At 56.0% G+C, this 15,596-nt stretch overlaps 1 protein-coding gene across 5 annotated transcripts in view; it reads left to right on the top strand.

Annotated features, from left to right (window-relative positions):
• ZNF687 (zinc finger protein 687) overlaps positions 1 to 15,596 on the top strand; it is a 30,071-nt gene that overhangs the window by 3,728 nt on the left and 10,747 nt on the right. The window contains exons 1-2 of one of the 5 annotated variants that reach the window (XM_027810257.2): positions 6,065 to 6,209; positions 7,559 to 7,852. The exons of 1 other annotated variant lie outside the window; for it this stretch is intronic. Coding sequence is in view for 1 of the 4 variants with exons in the window: in XM_027810256.2 (XP_027666057.2) it covers positions 8,072 to 8,225 (154 nt within the window). In the remaining 3 variants the exon portion in view is untranslated. Of the gene's footprint in view, positions 1 to 6,064; positions 6,210 to 7,558; positions 7,853 to 7,876; positions 8,226 to 8,288; positions 15,252 to 15,596 lie in introns of those variants that run through there. 3 more of the 5 variants (XM_027810258.2, XM_027810256.2, XM_005442580.4) reach the window with 3 other exon arrangements.

Below are 15,596 nucleotides of genomic sequence, written 5' to 3'. Positions count from 1 at the left end.
CCTTTCTTTTTATTTCGCCGTAAAGGTTATTCTCTCCTTTTTTTCTGTCCCCCTGATGCATCGGAGGGAGATCTGGGGGGGTTTGTTGTTGCCACGTGTGACCCAAACAGCAGGGAAGGATCCCCAAGAAGCCACCATAGGTGGACAGAGCAAGCGTGCAGAACAAAGCGAGCATGTTTTTTAATTACTTTAATTATTCCATCATAAATCTGTCTTATATATATATATAAAAAAGAGGGTTCAAGCTCTTTGCAGCCAGCATTTACAGACTGAAAGTGGCAAGAAGATTGTTTCTTTCCCGTCCCCCTCGGCTCTGCAGCGATGAGGAGCTCCAGCCTCTGCCCAGAGCGTTCGGAGATGATGCTTGAAATGACGGGGCAGCCCAGGCTGATGGATGCCGCTCCCTGGTCCGGGAGGGTTGACGTGCTGTGTGAGAGTAACATGGATTGGGTTTTTTTTTTCTGTTTTCTGGGGATATCTGTACAGTACTAAACCCAAGAGCTACCTACATCCATCCTGCAGCAAATAATTCGGCCTCCAAACTTCAATCCTCCTTGAAAATGGGAGGCAGTAGGCAGACTGCAGCTGGGGATGCTGCGAGGGGAAGTTTTTTGATGGGGAGAAAATGTATTTTCTTTATTAAATTTTAAGGTGGTGGCAATAAGGGTGTGTGAAATAGGAGGCAGCGTTTAAAAAGGAGGGGAAGATAGTGCTGCTGGGCACAGATCTTTGTCCCTCCGCCTGCCCTGGCAGAACGGGGCTGGGTTGCATCGGATGCTCCGGGAACACAGGCACCTTGTTCCCGGCAGTAGGGCTTTAGCTGGTGAGCCCTTTTGCACAGATACAGCTTATATAATTTATTTATAGAAATAGATATATACTGCCTGACCGAAATCAGTTGTGCTAATGCAAAAAAACTCCCATTTTTTTTGCAGTTGCTGGCCTTGTTTGTTGGTCTGGAGTAGGATTTTGCTGCTCTCTGCTCCCCCTCCCACGGTTTTTAGCCCACGCCGCGCGAGTTCTGCCAGCAAAACCTCTAGGTGTGCCAGGGCTGGGTCTGGGCAGAAGGATGGCCTTGGCTCCAGGTTTGGTGGCTGGGATTTGCCACTGCGTTTGCCTCGTCCCAGCTAGTTCTGCTGGGGGATAGCTTCTCCCCGTTGGTATGGTTGGGGGCATCCGAGCGAGGCCTGTTTGTGTTGCCGTGCTGGCGGACGGGGTCGGAGTGCTGTGCCGCACTGGCTTACCCGCTCGGTACAAACGCTGGGCCTTGTGCCGTCACCAGCTCTCTGTCTGCTCGCTCTCCCGTAGGAAATGGAGCCAGGAAGGGGTTTCGAGCGGCGCTCCTCCTCCTCGAGCTGAACCGAAACGGTGCTGGCTGGCTTGTGCAGGCATGCAGCGCAGCAGCCAGTTCAGCCGAGGCGTTTGCTGCCCTTGGTTTGGGGTTTTTTCTGCAAAGGGGAACGGCTGCTGCAGTGAGCTGCAGTAATAAGCATTGACGTGCTGCCTCCCGAACGAGGATGAGAAGGGCCTGCCTGTTCCCCTCGGGAAGGGATCCTGCTCCTGGCCCGCAGAGATGGCTTTGCCACGCCACGTGGGAGAACCGCAGGCGATGGGATTGCCCTGGCCCTTCAGAAAACCACTGCCAGCGCCCTGCGTTTGTCCTCCGCTCCCGCTTGACCTGCGGAAACATCCAGCTCGCTCGGCACCGGTCCGGTGGTTGGGTGTATGGGGAGGAAGGGACCGTGGCCCCCGTGAAGCTGCTGCAGTGGGAGATGCCCAGACCCGGCTCTGGCTGGACTGTGCGACCTGTTTAGATGTTAATGCGGAGGGACGGCTGAGCGGAGCACAATGGAGCACAAAACATGCGCATAATGGCTGAAGTTTTAATCCCCTGCTGCCGCCTGGAGCAGGGAAAACAATGCCGAGGGTTTCAAATGGCCCGTGGAGCACCCTGGCAGAGTATTATTTTCTACCTGGTACCCCCAGAGAGCCTTTTCATGTGCTAGAAGCAAACTAAAAAGGAAAGGGGGAAGGAAGGAAGGACAGACAGTCCGGCGGAGCCCTTTCCAAGGCATGTCAGCAGCAGGGCACAGGCTCCTCTTGGGGCAAGAGGCAGCGTGCCTCCCCAGAGGCAGTAGATTTCATTGGGAAAAATTAATAATTAAACTCTTGGAGCACCTGAAAGTGACCATTCTCTCCCCATCTGTCAGTGAGCTGACAGCCAGGCTTAGTGAGCGCCGCTGAGCATCCCACCATGCCACCTTCTGCTGGTGCGTTATCCGGCCCGGCCGCAGGAGCAGGGTGAACCAGCCCTGCTGGGGTTTCTGGCCATGCTGCACTCTCGGAGCATACCGGTTACCCGCCGGCCGCTGCAGCAGAGCCGGTTCAGCGGCTGAGATCTTGGCTGGAGAAGGGGGACCTGCCACAGCGGGACCCCACCGGAGCCATCGAAGCAGGACAGCTTGGGCCTCGCAACGGCGTGATCGGAGGGGGATGGAGCAGTGAAGCGTGGGAGGCTCCCTGCCCAGAGCTCACTGACAGTGGAAGAACAGGCTGTGAGGAGACAAGCATCCCCGAGCAGACCCAGTTCCAGGGATGCTTTATTCCAGCAAAAGCTGAATTTGTGTGCTGGAGAGAATGGACTGGAAACGAATAGTCGGTGGGTCAGCTGTGAGCGTCGGCTGTCCAAGCAGAGCCTGTGCTCGTGTTTGGAGGCCACAATACCTGCATGGCTTCTTCCCTCAAAACCAGTGCTGCTGGGCCATTCTGTCCCACCTTGGTAACAGCTGCTGGGAATATATGGCCATCCAGGCGTACTGGGATCGATTGAAATCGGATCTGGATTGAATCATGCCACCCCTTTTGTTCCCTTGGCCTTGAGATGGGGCATGCCAGGAAGCACGGCCATGAGCTGCTCTGTACAGACCAGCCCTCAAGCGACAGGTTATCGGATCATTGCCCACAGGAACCGTTTTGGCACCAGCATTTGCTGTTACTGTGGGTATCCAAGCATGTTTGCATTCAATAAATGACAAAAAAAAAAGAAAAAAAAAAAAAAAGCCTGAAATGCTGGTGCAACTCGGCTGGGATCACATCATTGTTATGTCTTTTCTGTCCCTTACATCCTGCAGCTGTGGTTGCTTTTTGGGTCTGGCCTTTGCAGCCAGCAGCACACAGGGGTGCTGTGAAAGCCGCTCTGGGCATCCTGAAACACCCCCTGAGCCTCCATCCTGTGCAGGGACTGCATCTGCTGGGGGCACGTCCATTGCTTGAGCACGTGGCGCCTGTGCCTTGAAAGCAGAGAAACCCTGCCCAGAAAAACGGCTAAGTGCTGCTTAACGTCGGGGGAGACGAAACCCCAGGGAGGGGGCGGCCGTCACGCACCAAGCACAGGCGTATTCCTCGGTGCAGACTTTGTTCCCGGAGGTGCCGTGCGCCTGGATTTTGTACCGATAGTGTTTTGCACTTTGCTGTACTGAGGCCTTAATTACTCGAACCCCCGCCAGCCACTCATCCAGCATCGTTTCCTCTTCTGAGTGCATGCTAAAAGTTTCTTTTGGGGGCGATCCGTTCCTTGTTTGGTCTGAACCAGGAGGTGCGAGCTCTTTTTTGGAAAGCCTGAAGCACACGTCTCTCCCCCAGGTTCTTGGTAAATCGAGTGGAGCTGGGCATTCGGGAGAAAATGATACTGTTGGCTAGCAATAACCCTGGAAAACAGCTGAACAAAGAGGTGGACGTGGCAGGTGGGGGCCCTGCTGGGCCGGAGCGCGGCCCAGATTGTGTGAGGAATGAGCCTGAAGTTTGCTCCCGCATCAGGAACGGGCCTGGCACTTCTCCACGATCCGGCAGGATCTGCCGATGCCTCCGTGCCGCTGGCTGTGTGGAGGGAGCGCCTGTTCCTGCCCTGCTGCTTGTGCCGTTGGGTGCCTTCGGCTGCCTCCGAAAGCTGGGGAGAGCTGGTCTTCAGAGCTCCCTTAGGGGCTCTTTTCCCGTGTGCTTTGAGCCTAGCTCCCGTCAGAGGGTTTCGCCTTAGGTCCCACTGGATGTCAGGCTGCAGACAGCAGCTTCCCTGCTGGAAAAAGGAAAACTGAGCTCCCAAAGCCGGGAAGCTCGGGTCTTGTGTGCGTGTTTCCCTCTGAGCAGGAGGAGCTTGGGGGATTTGCCGTGGAGGCGATGGCTTATGAAACTCCCCAGACGCTGCCTCGCTTTGTCGTGAGCTTACCTCCTCAGTGCCTGCTTCTAACCGAGCTGCTGAAGCTCCAGCAGCCCTGTTACGGTGAAGAAGGTGGGGACTGGTCGGTTCGGGCTTCTGGATGCTTCTGGGGTTTGACGTGGACCTTTCCCCTGTTGCAACACCTGGAAGAATCCTAAAACCAGAGACCCTGCAGCTTTTGCCTTGCTCTGTCTTGCACAGGGACTGGAGGGGTGCTCTGCGCTCCCCCATCGGATAATATTTTCTCTCTAATGTTTCTCCCCTGTGGTTGTTGATGGGTTTCAAAGCTCTGCAGCATCCTTGGGGTGCCCTGATCTTAAAAACGGTGAAGCAGAGGGATTCTTGCTCCCTTTTCCCCTGCCTGGTGGATCCAAGTCTGACCAGGCTCAGGGGCTGCTGCTTCAGCAACTGCAGACCCCTCTGGCCCAGGGCTGCCTGGAAAGGGCCAGGCCACGTGCCTGGGGATGGGGAGAGCCCCTCTGGGAATATCGAGGGTTTTGCTTTGGGTTTTAAGTGGAGGGGAGGCTGAGAAACCCGGTTTCATGTCAGCAGAGCCCCGGTCGCCGCTGCTGCTCCCCGCAGCTCCCGCACCCTGCCTGTGCGGATGGCAGCGGCGGGGAGCCCGAGCTGTGGAGCTGCTGGATCCCGGTGCTGGCAGATGGCAGGGGAAGGGGGGGCCACTCCGGCCATCAGCCGCGGCGCTGGGGGGCGAGGTGGCAGGGGGGACCCCTCCAGCTCACATCACCACCGCCTGCAGAGCCAGCAGCGGTTGCCGTTAGACCATCACCGAACCCAGAGCCACCCTGCCCCAGTGCCAGAGGCTCAGAGGAGTTTGGTGCTGGGTTATTTTATTTATTTCTCTCTCTCTTTTTTTTATTTTTTTTTTCTTTCCCCCTCCCTCTGAACCTCCCCTCCCACTGCAGCCATCCCTGCTGAGCCCTGACCTCATGATGTCATGCTGGGAGTAGGACATGTTGCTGGTTCTTGTTTAACCAGCCTGCCTTTCTATCATTTTCCCCCTCTCCTACACGTGAAACCTGAGACCATTCTCTGTCCCTTCCCCCCCCCTTTTTTTCCCTCTTTTCCTCCCTCTCCGCTCCATCCAGAAGCTCCTTCCCATCAGGTCAGTACTGGGCTCGGGTCCCTGGCACAGCAGCTGCCTCTCCGGAAGCGCAGTGGGGACAGCGTTTGCAAATTGTGCCGCTAAAGGCTTGCTAGATAAGCAAATTCTTAGGAGATCAGGAGGCAGAGAGAGAAATCTCGTGTGCTGGCAAGGGGTTGGGTGCTGTGATTTGGAAATGGGCTCTGCGGGTTTGGACTACGGTTACGGAGCAAGTGGATGCGAGTGGGAGCCAGGGCGTGTCGCTGGAGTGATGGCGAGGGGACCTTGTGGATCGCTTGAGGTGTAAATGCTGCGTGGGAAGGGGTGGAAAGGCGTGGGACAAGTATGAGGGATGCGCACGAGCAGGGGCTGCCAGGGGTGGAAACCCCCTGGTAGCTGGGGACGTGGGGGTGCCAGTTCCCTGCACAGGCTGTTCCCCAGGTTGCTGTGCTGCCCTTGATGCTTCTCCTCTGCCTGCTTCCTTCATCCCCAAAAGCAGGAGGTAGTATTTCCTCCCTGATAAAGAGGAGAAAAGGGGGTGTGGGAGATTTAATTCCTTATCCGTGGACTCACAGATTTTAATTTTGGATCCATGGACATGGAGTTAAATAAGGACTTTTAATGTGCAAGAGCCATTCTTAATGTTAACCTTTGTTTCTCTTCTGACCTGTGTTATCTCTTCTGAAGCTTGGCTGAATCTCTTCTGCCTTTTATATTAGCAAAACTAATTATAGTTCTGGAAAGTAGTGAGGGGCGGCTAACGAATGTTGAAGTTGGAGGATCTGTCTGGCACCATGCTGTAGATACCAGAAGGTGGTTCCCAGAGCAGCCGGCCCAGGAGGGGCCTACGCAGAAGCGAAGAAAGCGGAGAGGGGAAGGATGTAGCTCCAACAGGTACGGGGTTTTGGCTGGGTGGGATCCCTTGGTGGCAGAACGAGTCCTGATGTGATGGAAGATGGGCCTGGGCTGGGTGCTGCTCCGGCTCCGTTGCATTCACATCACCCCATGCCTGAGTTTCCTCACATGCGACGGGCTAAACCCCAGCTTCGTCCAGAGTGCGAGCTCGTTGGGACGTTACCTGTACGCCAGATCTCACTTAAGAGATAAGTGCTGTTTGGAGATGGAGAGAAAAACAAAGTCCTCTGGCAAGTCCCATGTATGGTTTTCTGCTGGGCTGACAGCAGCACAGCCTGTGTTTTCCGAGCAAGCAATCTTTCCGGGTCGTTCCTTAATAGCTTGGTGTCAGACTAATAATGTCTCTGAAAGTCCTTTCATCTCTGAAATCTTGTTTACTTTTTGGCCTTTCCTCAATATGGACAGTGAAATGACACTGTTCTATGTCACCTGAAAAATACCAAGTTGGTTTCAGCTTCCTGCTGTGGAAAAGAGCTCTGTCTGGATGCTTCCAGGAAATTTTTCTTTTTGGAGTTGCCTGTTTTGGAGCAGGGCACTGTCCATGTTGCAGTGAGAAATTAAACCACCCAAACAAAGCCCACTCATTTTACAGTGGCTTTCTGCTACAAAGCCATGGCTGCTCGTACCAACTTGTGCAAAACCTGTCAAAACTACACTCGCAGTCCCAAAACAAAGGCAAGCTGTGCGTTTTATCTCACACAATCTCTTGACCACAAAATCCGGGCAGCGTCTCTGCAGCGCTCTGGGCTCTGCTCCCGGCTGTAACTTTCTTTGACAAGTTGCAGGGCTGCAGCGCCGTGGCTTTATCCGTGCTGGGGCAGATGCTGGCCCTCCCTGGCACCAGCTGCGAGCTGCATCAACCATTAATGCGGCTGTTCCGTGGGAGTTGCCCCTGGAGAGAAGGGAAGGGGAACAGATGAACGCTGGCCGCTGCATAAATAACCGAGTGCAGGGCTACCGCCGGCTTTTCTTCCCTCCTCTCCACCAGTTGCCAGTAACAGGGGGCTGGGGAGGATTTGGAGAGCAAAAGAGCCACTGAAATGGAGAAAAGCTGTGCCAGGTGCTACAAATTTGTTGCTGGGGGAATTTGCCCCTTGCCTGCCAGGTCTCCACCAGGGAGTGAGATTGTATAACACCCAGCGCTCGTTCGGCTCATTAAAAACAGTTGTTCTCACCGGTGACGTCTCCTCTGCACAAAGGCTGGGGCTTTTTAGCAGGGGATCAGTTTTAAAATAGCTCCCAGAGCCCCGGGAGGAGAAGAGAGCCGGCGATCCGCACAGCTCCCCGCCGACCAGGTGATCCTGTCCTCATTATTTTGTGTTTTGCAGATACCCGAGGTGGAGATTTGTTTTTCTCCAGGGCTCCCTCGGCGCTGGCAGCCCAAGGGAAGCCACCAGCTCGAGGCCTGGGAGCAGCAGCACGGGGACAGGCTTTGTCAAAGGTTTCCTCTGTGCCTCGGAAGCTAATCCCGCCTGTCACGTGGCGCTGGGAGCGCAGCCGTTCCCGCTGGCCTCGGACACGGCCGCAGCCCCCCTGGATGCCCCCCTGGACGCCGGGATGCAGGAGGGTGGCACGGTGGGATAGACTCGGCTGAACTTTCCTCCAGAGTTGGGTTTGGCAGGGTAATTTTTCTCGTTGTTTTGGTGCAAACTTGCTGGCGGGCAGCAAGTCCTGGCGAGGGTCAGGAAGGGAAACAGGAAAAGCAGCTTTTAAAAATAGCAAGCCCTTGAAATAGTCCCAGCGTTCGGCCTCTTTTGTCTGAACTGCTCCGGCGTGGGCCCCGGTGGGCCGGGCTCAGCGGCCGGGGGTCTGCTGCTTCTGCAGACAGTGCCACACCAAAAATGGGTGAAGGGAAGGAAGCCCCCTGGGTGCTCTGGGCATCTGGGGTCCTCGGAGCCCCTGCCAGGCTCAGGGCTGGGCGGCATTTCAGAGCCCCTTGCCCACGAGGGCTGGCGTGGCTACAGCTTGGATCAGAACGCGGATCTCCAAAACGCCGTGAGCGTTTTAAGGGCTGCGTGGTGGGCACAGCCGGATGGTTTGCGAGGGCAGGATCCCTTGAATATGTTTTAACGCGACCCGGCACGGGAGCGGCGTGGGAACATGGTGTGGGAATGGAGAATTGTCTCTGGTGCGGCACATGGAGGAGGATGTGGGGCGGCAATGGGTGGGCAGGTGTGCGAGCTGACAGCACGAGCGGCGTGGGCACGTTTTGGGGGGCTTTAAGCAGGAGGAGCCTGGGGAAAGGAGAGCAGCCTTGTCTCCACACGTGCTGTGCCAGCTTTGGTGGCTGCGTCCTTCTGAAGCAGGGAGCTGGGCAACCCCCCCAACGAGCAAATAAGCTTTTCTTTTAAGGGAGGCATGGCCGAGGGAGGGATTTTTAACAACATTTTATCTTTTCATGGTAGACTAAAGAAGCAAATGAGCTGTAAAAAATGACAGTTGTGTTTCAGCAGTTACTCACTGTCTTATTATTTCAGCTGTGAGCCTTGTTACCTTCTGGGGGGCTTGCAGTGGTCCCCCTCAGCCAGAGAGATTCAGGGGCCGCCATGGGGCCGGTGTGAGCCCTGGGCCAGCTTTTCTGTGTTGCTTAAATGAGCTCGGCTTTAATTTGTCTGGGCCTCACCTGTGACAGTCTCTCTGGGGGGATAATTGCTGGTGGGAAACACCTGGGCTCCCACACGGGTGGACTTGGTGGAGAGATGCTTGGGTTGCTCCAGGCTTGGAGCTGCAGGTCTGTGGATCCAGACCTGGCAAACGGCATCTCCCTTTCTTCATGGTGGTTCTTCCAAAGCTTGTGGATTTTTGCTGTCTTTGCTGTGCCCTGGAGGGCAGTAGCCCAGGACCTGCCTCTCGCACAGCATCCTGCTCTCCTGAAAGGCAGAAACCTGAACCTCGCAGCGGCGTTAGCAGAATTGCTTCCTCTTCCTGCCAGGGACCAGCCAAAGTGCGTCCCCGCTGCGTTGCAGCCAGGCACCGCTGCATCCCAGGTACCAGTGCTTGTTGAGTAAGTGTGCTGGGCTGCCGATTGCAGTCCCTGCGCTCAGCTGATGTCCTGTGGGCTGACCCCAGAGCAAAGCTGTGCTGCCAGGGCTGTATCCTGCCTCTGTGTCTGGAGTCTGGGTGGCCGCCCTGGACACTGGGATGGTTTTGTGAACAGGAGACTGATGCGAAACTGTCCCCTGCTTGAAACTGAAAGCCTGGTGGTTATTGGTTTGACTTGCTTTAGCTGGCGTTTGTGTGTGTATATATTCATTATGCAAATAACGGGCTGTGGCTGCCCTGCTTTCAGCTCTGGGCCCGCCTTGTGCTTTGCTGGAGGAAGGGCTGGTTTTAGCATAACATTGATGATTTCAGTTCAAAGCCCCGTGTAAGCTGGGGGTGACTCGTGGAGAAGTGACGCCTGGCGTTCTTGACCTTAGGAGTCACCTACCTCGATGGCACGAGGCAGCTGGGTCGGCGGCACGGTTGGGGTGCAAGGGGTGGAAAGGGGACGCCAGTAGCTCCGTGGTGTCAGACTCGTCGGCCTGCACTGACTTCCTTCTCCAGCCAGGGATTTGGGTTACCCAGCTCAGCCTCCTCGCTGATCCCGCGACGTGTCCCGCTCCCGAGCGGCACGTGGCTCAGACCCCACGTGCCATCTCCCGGCCGGCGGTGCCGGCTGCGAGGTGTGGCCCTGCTCCGCGCGCTGCCAGCCGGACACGGCCCTGCCTTCTGCTCCTCATCAGGGTCACCGTCTGTCGGGTGCTCTTTGGGGTGATCCTGCGCCCCACGTAATTTGATGTGTTTTCGGTTGTAGGCAGGATTGCGGAGCGGGGACTTCCAGGCGTGGAGTTGTCTGGCCTCTGATTCAGAGCGGGGCTGTGATATTCGGGGCAGGCTGGCGAACGAGTTTGGCAGCCTTCTGGTCTGCAGCTGCTCCCTGTCGCATCCAGAGAGGGTTTAGGGATCTTTTCCGCAGATGGGTTTGGATCTCTGACTCCTTCTCTCCCCTGTGCCGTGGTATCCCAAGCTGTGAAGGCAGGGGACTGCTGACCACCATGCTGAGGGACGATCAGACTGGCTCTGAGCCACGCGACTGTGGGGGTCCTGCCAGCCCGCGGAGGGGCAGCTTGTGTGTGGTGGGACCCCGCTGTCCTCGGAGAGCTGCTTCTGTGTGGAGCTGATGCTTGTTGTAAGTTCTTATTTTTCTGTGAGGCAAGATAGTTAACACTGCTTAGCCAGTAAGGTTCAAAATACCCTTCCCTTCCCCCCTCGTTGGCTTTGTTTCACCTAAGAAAATAGTTCTTTTGCCTAAGAAAAGAGTTGTGTTTTGAGCTACCAGAATAGCTCCCCATGTCAGCCTGGTAGAGTTCGAGGGGGAGCTGGGCTCTTCCCATCTCGGCTGTCTCCTTTTTGATAGGAGTTACTGACTCAAGGCCATGACTCTCCCCTTCATCGGAGGCACAGAACTGGGGGGATCTTAGGATCTCCGGGAACAACAACAAACCCTTCCGGCGCAGAGACCTTCCCATTAACACCAAACAAGGAGAAACACTGGTGTAATCGGTCCTGTGCAGGGACTCCTGCGAGGAGGAGCCTCCCTTTTGTGGGAAGCCATTAGTTGAAGAGCGTCTCTGAGAGCATGGAAGCGATGAACGGTTCGTAAATGACTTCATTCCTGTTTCAGAGCTGTGAGCTTTCAAAAAAAGAGGCAGAGGATCTGTAATGAGCTTTGGTTTTAAAAGGAGGAGGTGGTTGGCCAAGACAGTGGTAAGGTGTTTAAAAGGCAAGAAAGGCCAGAAACTTTTTAGTGTGGGGCTGGGAAGGAAGTAATTGAAAGATACACTTAAAAACACCAGTGGGATATATTTAAAACCCATCTGTGAGCCCAGAGAAATCGGATGCTGTGGGTTCCTTCGTTCCCTGTCAGAAACCCTGATAAAAATGATTAAATGTTCATGGCAGAGCAGGACTTGAGCACAAAATAAAAGCAATAATCCAGGTGGAGCACCAGGCAGGTCCTCGGTGGCATTAGCACACGGGAGCACTCCCTTTCCCATAGTCAGTGGCGAGAGGAGCCGGTGGTGATGCTGCAGAGGTGGGAGCGACCTCTTTGTGCCAGGATCTCTGGGCTCCGCTCAGCCCAGCGGAGGTTCACCTTCCTGTCGGCGTGTGCTTGTGCATCCTTGTCCAGGAGAGAAGCTCCTCGCAGCAGCGTTGTGGTTTTAGCCCTGGTCTTTTTCTCTGGGGGGGTGTGGTGGGGATACGTGCCTTGCAGGAGGTGCTTGCTGGGGGTGCAGCCAGGCTGGCTCCTCCAGGCTGCTTCTCAGCCATCCCCTGGCACGGGAGAAAGCAATACTGAGCCTGAAGATGGATCCACCATCACCCCCAGCCTCCAGGCTCTGCTCAGCTCGCTGACCCAAAGCCACTCTGGGGACAGAGCCGGCATTCTTCCCTCCGTGCTGGGTAGAGGAGGATTTCCCTCAAGTCGCCTCTTTTCTTCTTGGGAATCTTTTCCCAGCGTAGTCAACCTGCTTCTCTCTGCTTTACTGTAAATATTTGTATCCTGCTAAACGGTGATTAGAACAGTCATTTGAAAAACAAATGTCCTTGTGTCACACCGTTCTCAGCAGAGATCCTGTGCTAAAGAGCCAGATGGCAGTGCTGGAAGAGGAGCGGAGCGTTCGGTATCTCCCCCCGCTGCAGTATTTTAAAGCCTGGTGCTTTTCCTTCTGGTCCTCTCACCAACGGCTTGCCTCTGCTGAGGTCATGGCCGAGGGCCTGCCTCGCCTGGAGAGCCTGTGGTGAAAACTGGTTTTAGAAAGTGGAATGAACTTGGTGAAATCTCCCAGAAAACGAGTCTGCTTCCCCAGAGCCGGTGCTGGGAGGTGTTTAGCAGCACGGACCGGTGGCCTGCTGGGCAGAGCGAGGTCTGGGGGGGCACATGCAGGCAGGAAAGGCTCGTTTTGCTGTTTGGGATCTAGGTCATCAACCCTGTGGTAGGGACAGTCTCTTCCCCCCAAATGCATGTTTTTCCTCCCAAAGTGGACTAGAACATCTGGTTAAAACCCCCAGATGTTTATGGGGAGATTAAGAAGCAAAATTCCACTTGTGCTCTTCAAGACCTTATCCCTGTGTATTTGAGCCTTGCAAAGATGATCTTCCCGTGGCTAACGGAGTCCCCTCCGCTGCCTGGCTGGTGCAGCCTGTGCCGTAGCATCCTTGGTGTCCCGCAGTGGCTGCTCTGCTCTCACAGGAACATCCCTGGCTAGAAGGTGGCTCTGCTCTTTGTGTCCGTGGTTTTCCATTTCGTGGCGTGGATGCCTTCCTCCGAGGTCGCCCTTTTCTTGTCTCCCACTGGCTTGTTCCAGTGTCAAATCCCTTGTGCTTTTGCAGGCAAGAAATACTACTCTTGCCCCACAGAGCTGCCCGTTCCGTCTTTTAGTGGAGATTTAAGACTTCGGCTTTTAGCGGAGATTTAAGCGCCAGCGAGCGCTCGCCCTGTGAACTTCTTACCCCGCGGTGCCGCGGCAGGACCTGTGGGTCCGCAGCTGGGGCACAGCAGAGGCGATGCCGGTAGAAAGTCACCCGCTTGCATTTTTAATGTCAGTGTCATTCTGGAGGAGCAGATTCCTTGGTGGCCCACAGACCCTGCGCTGCACCCAGTGGAGATCCCCTTGGGGTGACCTACGGTGAGAGTTAAAAATAAAGCTAGACTAAGCCTCCTTACTAAGCTTTCTCTCAGAAAAACCACCAGCGTCTCTACAACCCTGCTAAGCCCGAGTATAGCTGAATTGGGCATATAGGGGGGTTTACCAGGTACAAAAAGGAGACCGAACCACAGGTGAGAGCAGTCCGGAGGCTGTCTCTCAACCCCGTTTGGCCTCCACGCTGCTTTGTCACCAGGTACTCACGTTGGAGGAGGGTGACGGCTGGTTGGGAGACTTGCAGCTGCACGAGGAAGTGGGTGGTTTTTGCTTCAGACACAAGCGGAGTGGAGCTTGGTCCCTGCTGCTCACCTCCAGGGAAGGAGGCTGGTGGGACCTGCTGCTTCCCTGAGGCCAGATGCTGCCCTGGAGGTGATGGGCACTGTCACGGTTTCCTAGCTGAAACTGGGACAGGCACCAGCTCTGCTCGTTTCCTCCACCACCTCCAGTCTGGGAAGGGGAGAATGCCACAGGCTGGCGTTCTCTGCCACCGCAGCATGTCTGGCCCTCCGTGTACACGGTGCGGTCTCCAAAATGGAGATCGCCGTGGAGGCTGAGAGGAACACTTCCAAGGATGCAGCCCTTCCCCTGAGCAGCGCCAGCGTGGAAGGAATGCTTTTCTGGCCTGTGACACGGTGCCCTCTCCCAGGGATTCTGCAGCCATCAGCAAAAGCCTCTCTGCAACCAGCTGGAGCTGGAGCGTTACACCGAGGTGAGATGGAGCCTCAGCGCTGAACTGGCTGCTCTGGTTTGTGTAGGGATGGGGGTGAGCGTGATGTGGCCTCCACGGCTTGAGGCTCATACAGGGACGTGTCTGAGGAGAGAAGCTGTTCCTGCAGGAGGAAGGCCAGCCTGTGTTCATCCCTGATTAGACGAGAGGTGGAAGCTGGCTTCGTTAGTGCTGCTGCCTGTTTGGCCGGTGCCAAGACGGCAAGAACCCACCCATCCATCCCACTCCTCACAAATAAGTGGACAGGACCGAGGAAATGATTCAGTCTTCTATATCACAGCGGTGTGTTTGCAGCATGGAGGGCTCCAGCAGCAGGGACTGAACCGCTCCCCTCCGCAGGGACTGGTAGGACAAGGGGATGGATGCTGTGACCCAGAGATGTGACAGCTGAAGGTGTCTGTAAGGTGCCGCCAGCCGGGAGGATGCTCTGGCTAATCTGTTGAGACAAACGCTGCAGGTTTTTTTTTTTTGCCTGTTGGTGGTTTGGCAGGTTTCAGAGCTGTGACTTGTTTCTGGCATAAATGGTGGCGAGATCGAGGGCTTCCAGCAGTGGGTTGTGGGGGTGCCGGCCATGCAGGCTAAATTTCCCCACTGGCACTGGTGGGTTTGAAACCGAACTTCCCGGGAGGGAATCCCTGCCTTTTGTAAAAAGCAGATTTATCCACGCTGTGTGTCGTCCTTGTCTACTCTCGTGGCAAGGGACCGCCGGTGGATTCTGCCGGGGCCTCTCCCTCCCATCGCCGGGACAGCCGGGCGGGCGGCGGGTCTCCTCGGAAGCCGTAAGCTGCGGCCATTCCCCGGGCGCGTGAGCTGTGCTGTCTGAGGAGAGGAGCAGCGTGGTGCCCTGCTGCCCTGCCACCCTGCAGCGGCGAGGCAGGGCAAGGGCAGGGTGACGGCAGACGGGCGGTGGGTGCTCCAGCAGCCTTGGCTTCATCTGCGGCAGCTGAGAGGCAGCGCCGGGAGCTGGGGATAGAGGCGACCGCAAGGGCCGGCTCGCCACGGGGCTGCAGGGTGTTTGCGTTCACCCTTCACAGCCTTCGAGATAAACGTTTCTCTTCTTTTTTTGTTTGCTTTTGCCCAGCGATGTTAGGAGCAACCATCTGTCCTCCACGCTAAGAGCAGAAAGCCTGAGGATGGTGTACCCCGACACCGTCTCTGAGACCCCCGTCCCCTCCCAGCAGGTCGGCTCCCCTGGACAGACGCGCGCCCAGCTGCTCCGCAGCACCCCTGTCCTCCTGCCTCCTTTGCCTGGTTATCCTTATAAATCAGTCTTTCCTGCTGTCTAAGCCACATCCCCTGGCTGCAGCTTAATCCTGGGATTTCTTACCCAGCCTGCAGTGACAGGGGGAACATTATTCCCTTTGTCTCTGCCACAGCCATGTTTTGAAACCTGTTGCCATGTCTCTCCTCAGCCTCCCCTGTTTCTTCATCCTTTGCTCCACAGCCCTTGTGTCTGAGGTCTCTTATTTGAGCCGGCTTTTACCTTCCAGACGCCTTCCTCGTGAGCCGCGGCCTTGCGGGGTAGCCTTGGGACGGCCTTGCTGCTGCGCCGGGGAAGGACGGTTCCTGCGTCATGCTGGGTGTCCCCCACGGCGCGTTCCCCATGTGAGGCATTTGCTCTTTCTGCAGTTCTCTGATCCCGACTTGAGTCTGCCCGCCGATCCTCCGCAAAGGAGCTGTTGCCCTCCCTCAGCTTGTACGTAGTGGGGAGTTGCTCCGGCCTCGGAGCGGTGCTCCTTGCCAGGCTGCATCCCACGGGCTCAGACGTCTCTCCCAGGGTGCTGGGATCCTTCTGAACTTTCTGCTGTCCTGGCTGGGAGTCAAAAAAGGATGTGCAGACAAACGCAGCAAAAAAGGCTGAGAATTGTTGCGATTTGCCCGAGGGGCTCAAGGCTGGGGTTCAAAGGGAAGGCTGCGTGGGGATTTTGTGCTTGGAGTAGGGCTCAGGAG

The sequence above is a fragment of the Falco cherrug genome, chromosome 19 (assembly GCF_023634085.1).
Source record: "Falco cherrug isolate bFalChe1 chromosome 19, bFalChe1.pri, whole genome shotgun sequence".
Lineage (NCBI taxonomy): Eukaryota > Metazoa > Chordata > Aves > Falconiformes > Falconidae > Falco > Falco cherrug.
Note: the sequence above shows the minus strand (reverse complement) of the source record. Positions and strands in the feature narration are given on the sequence as shown.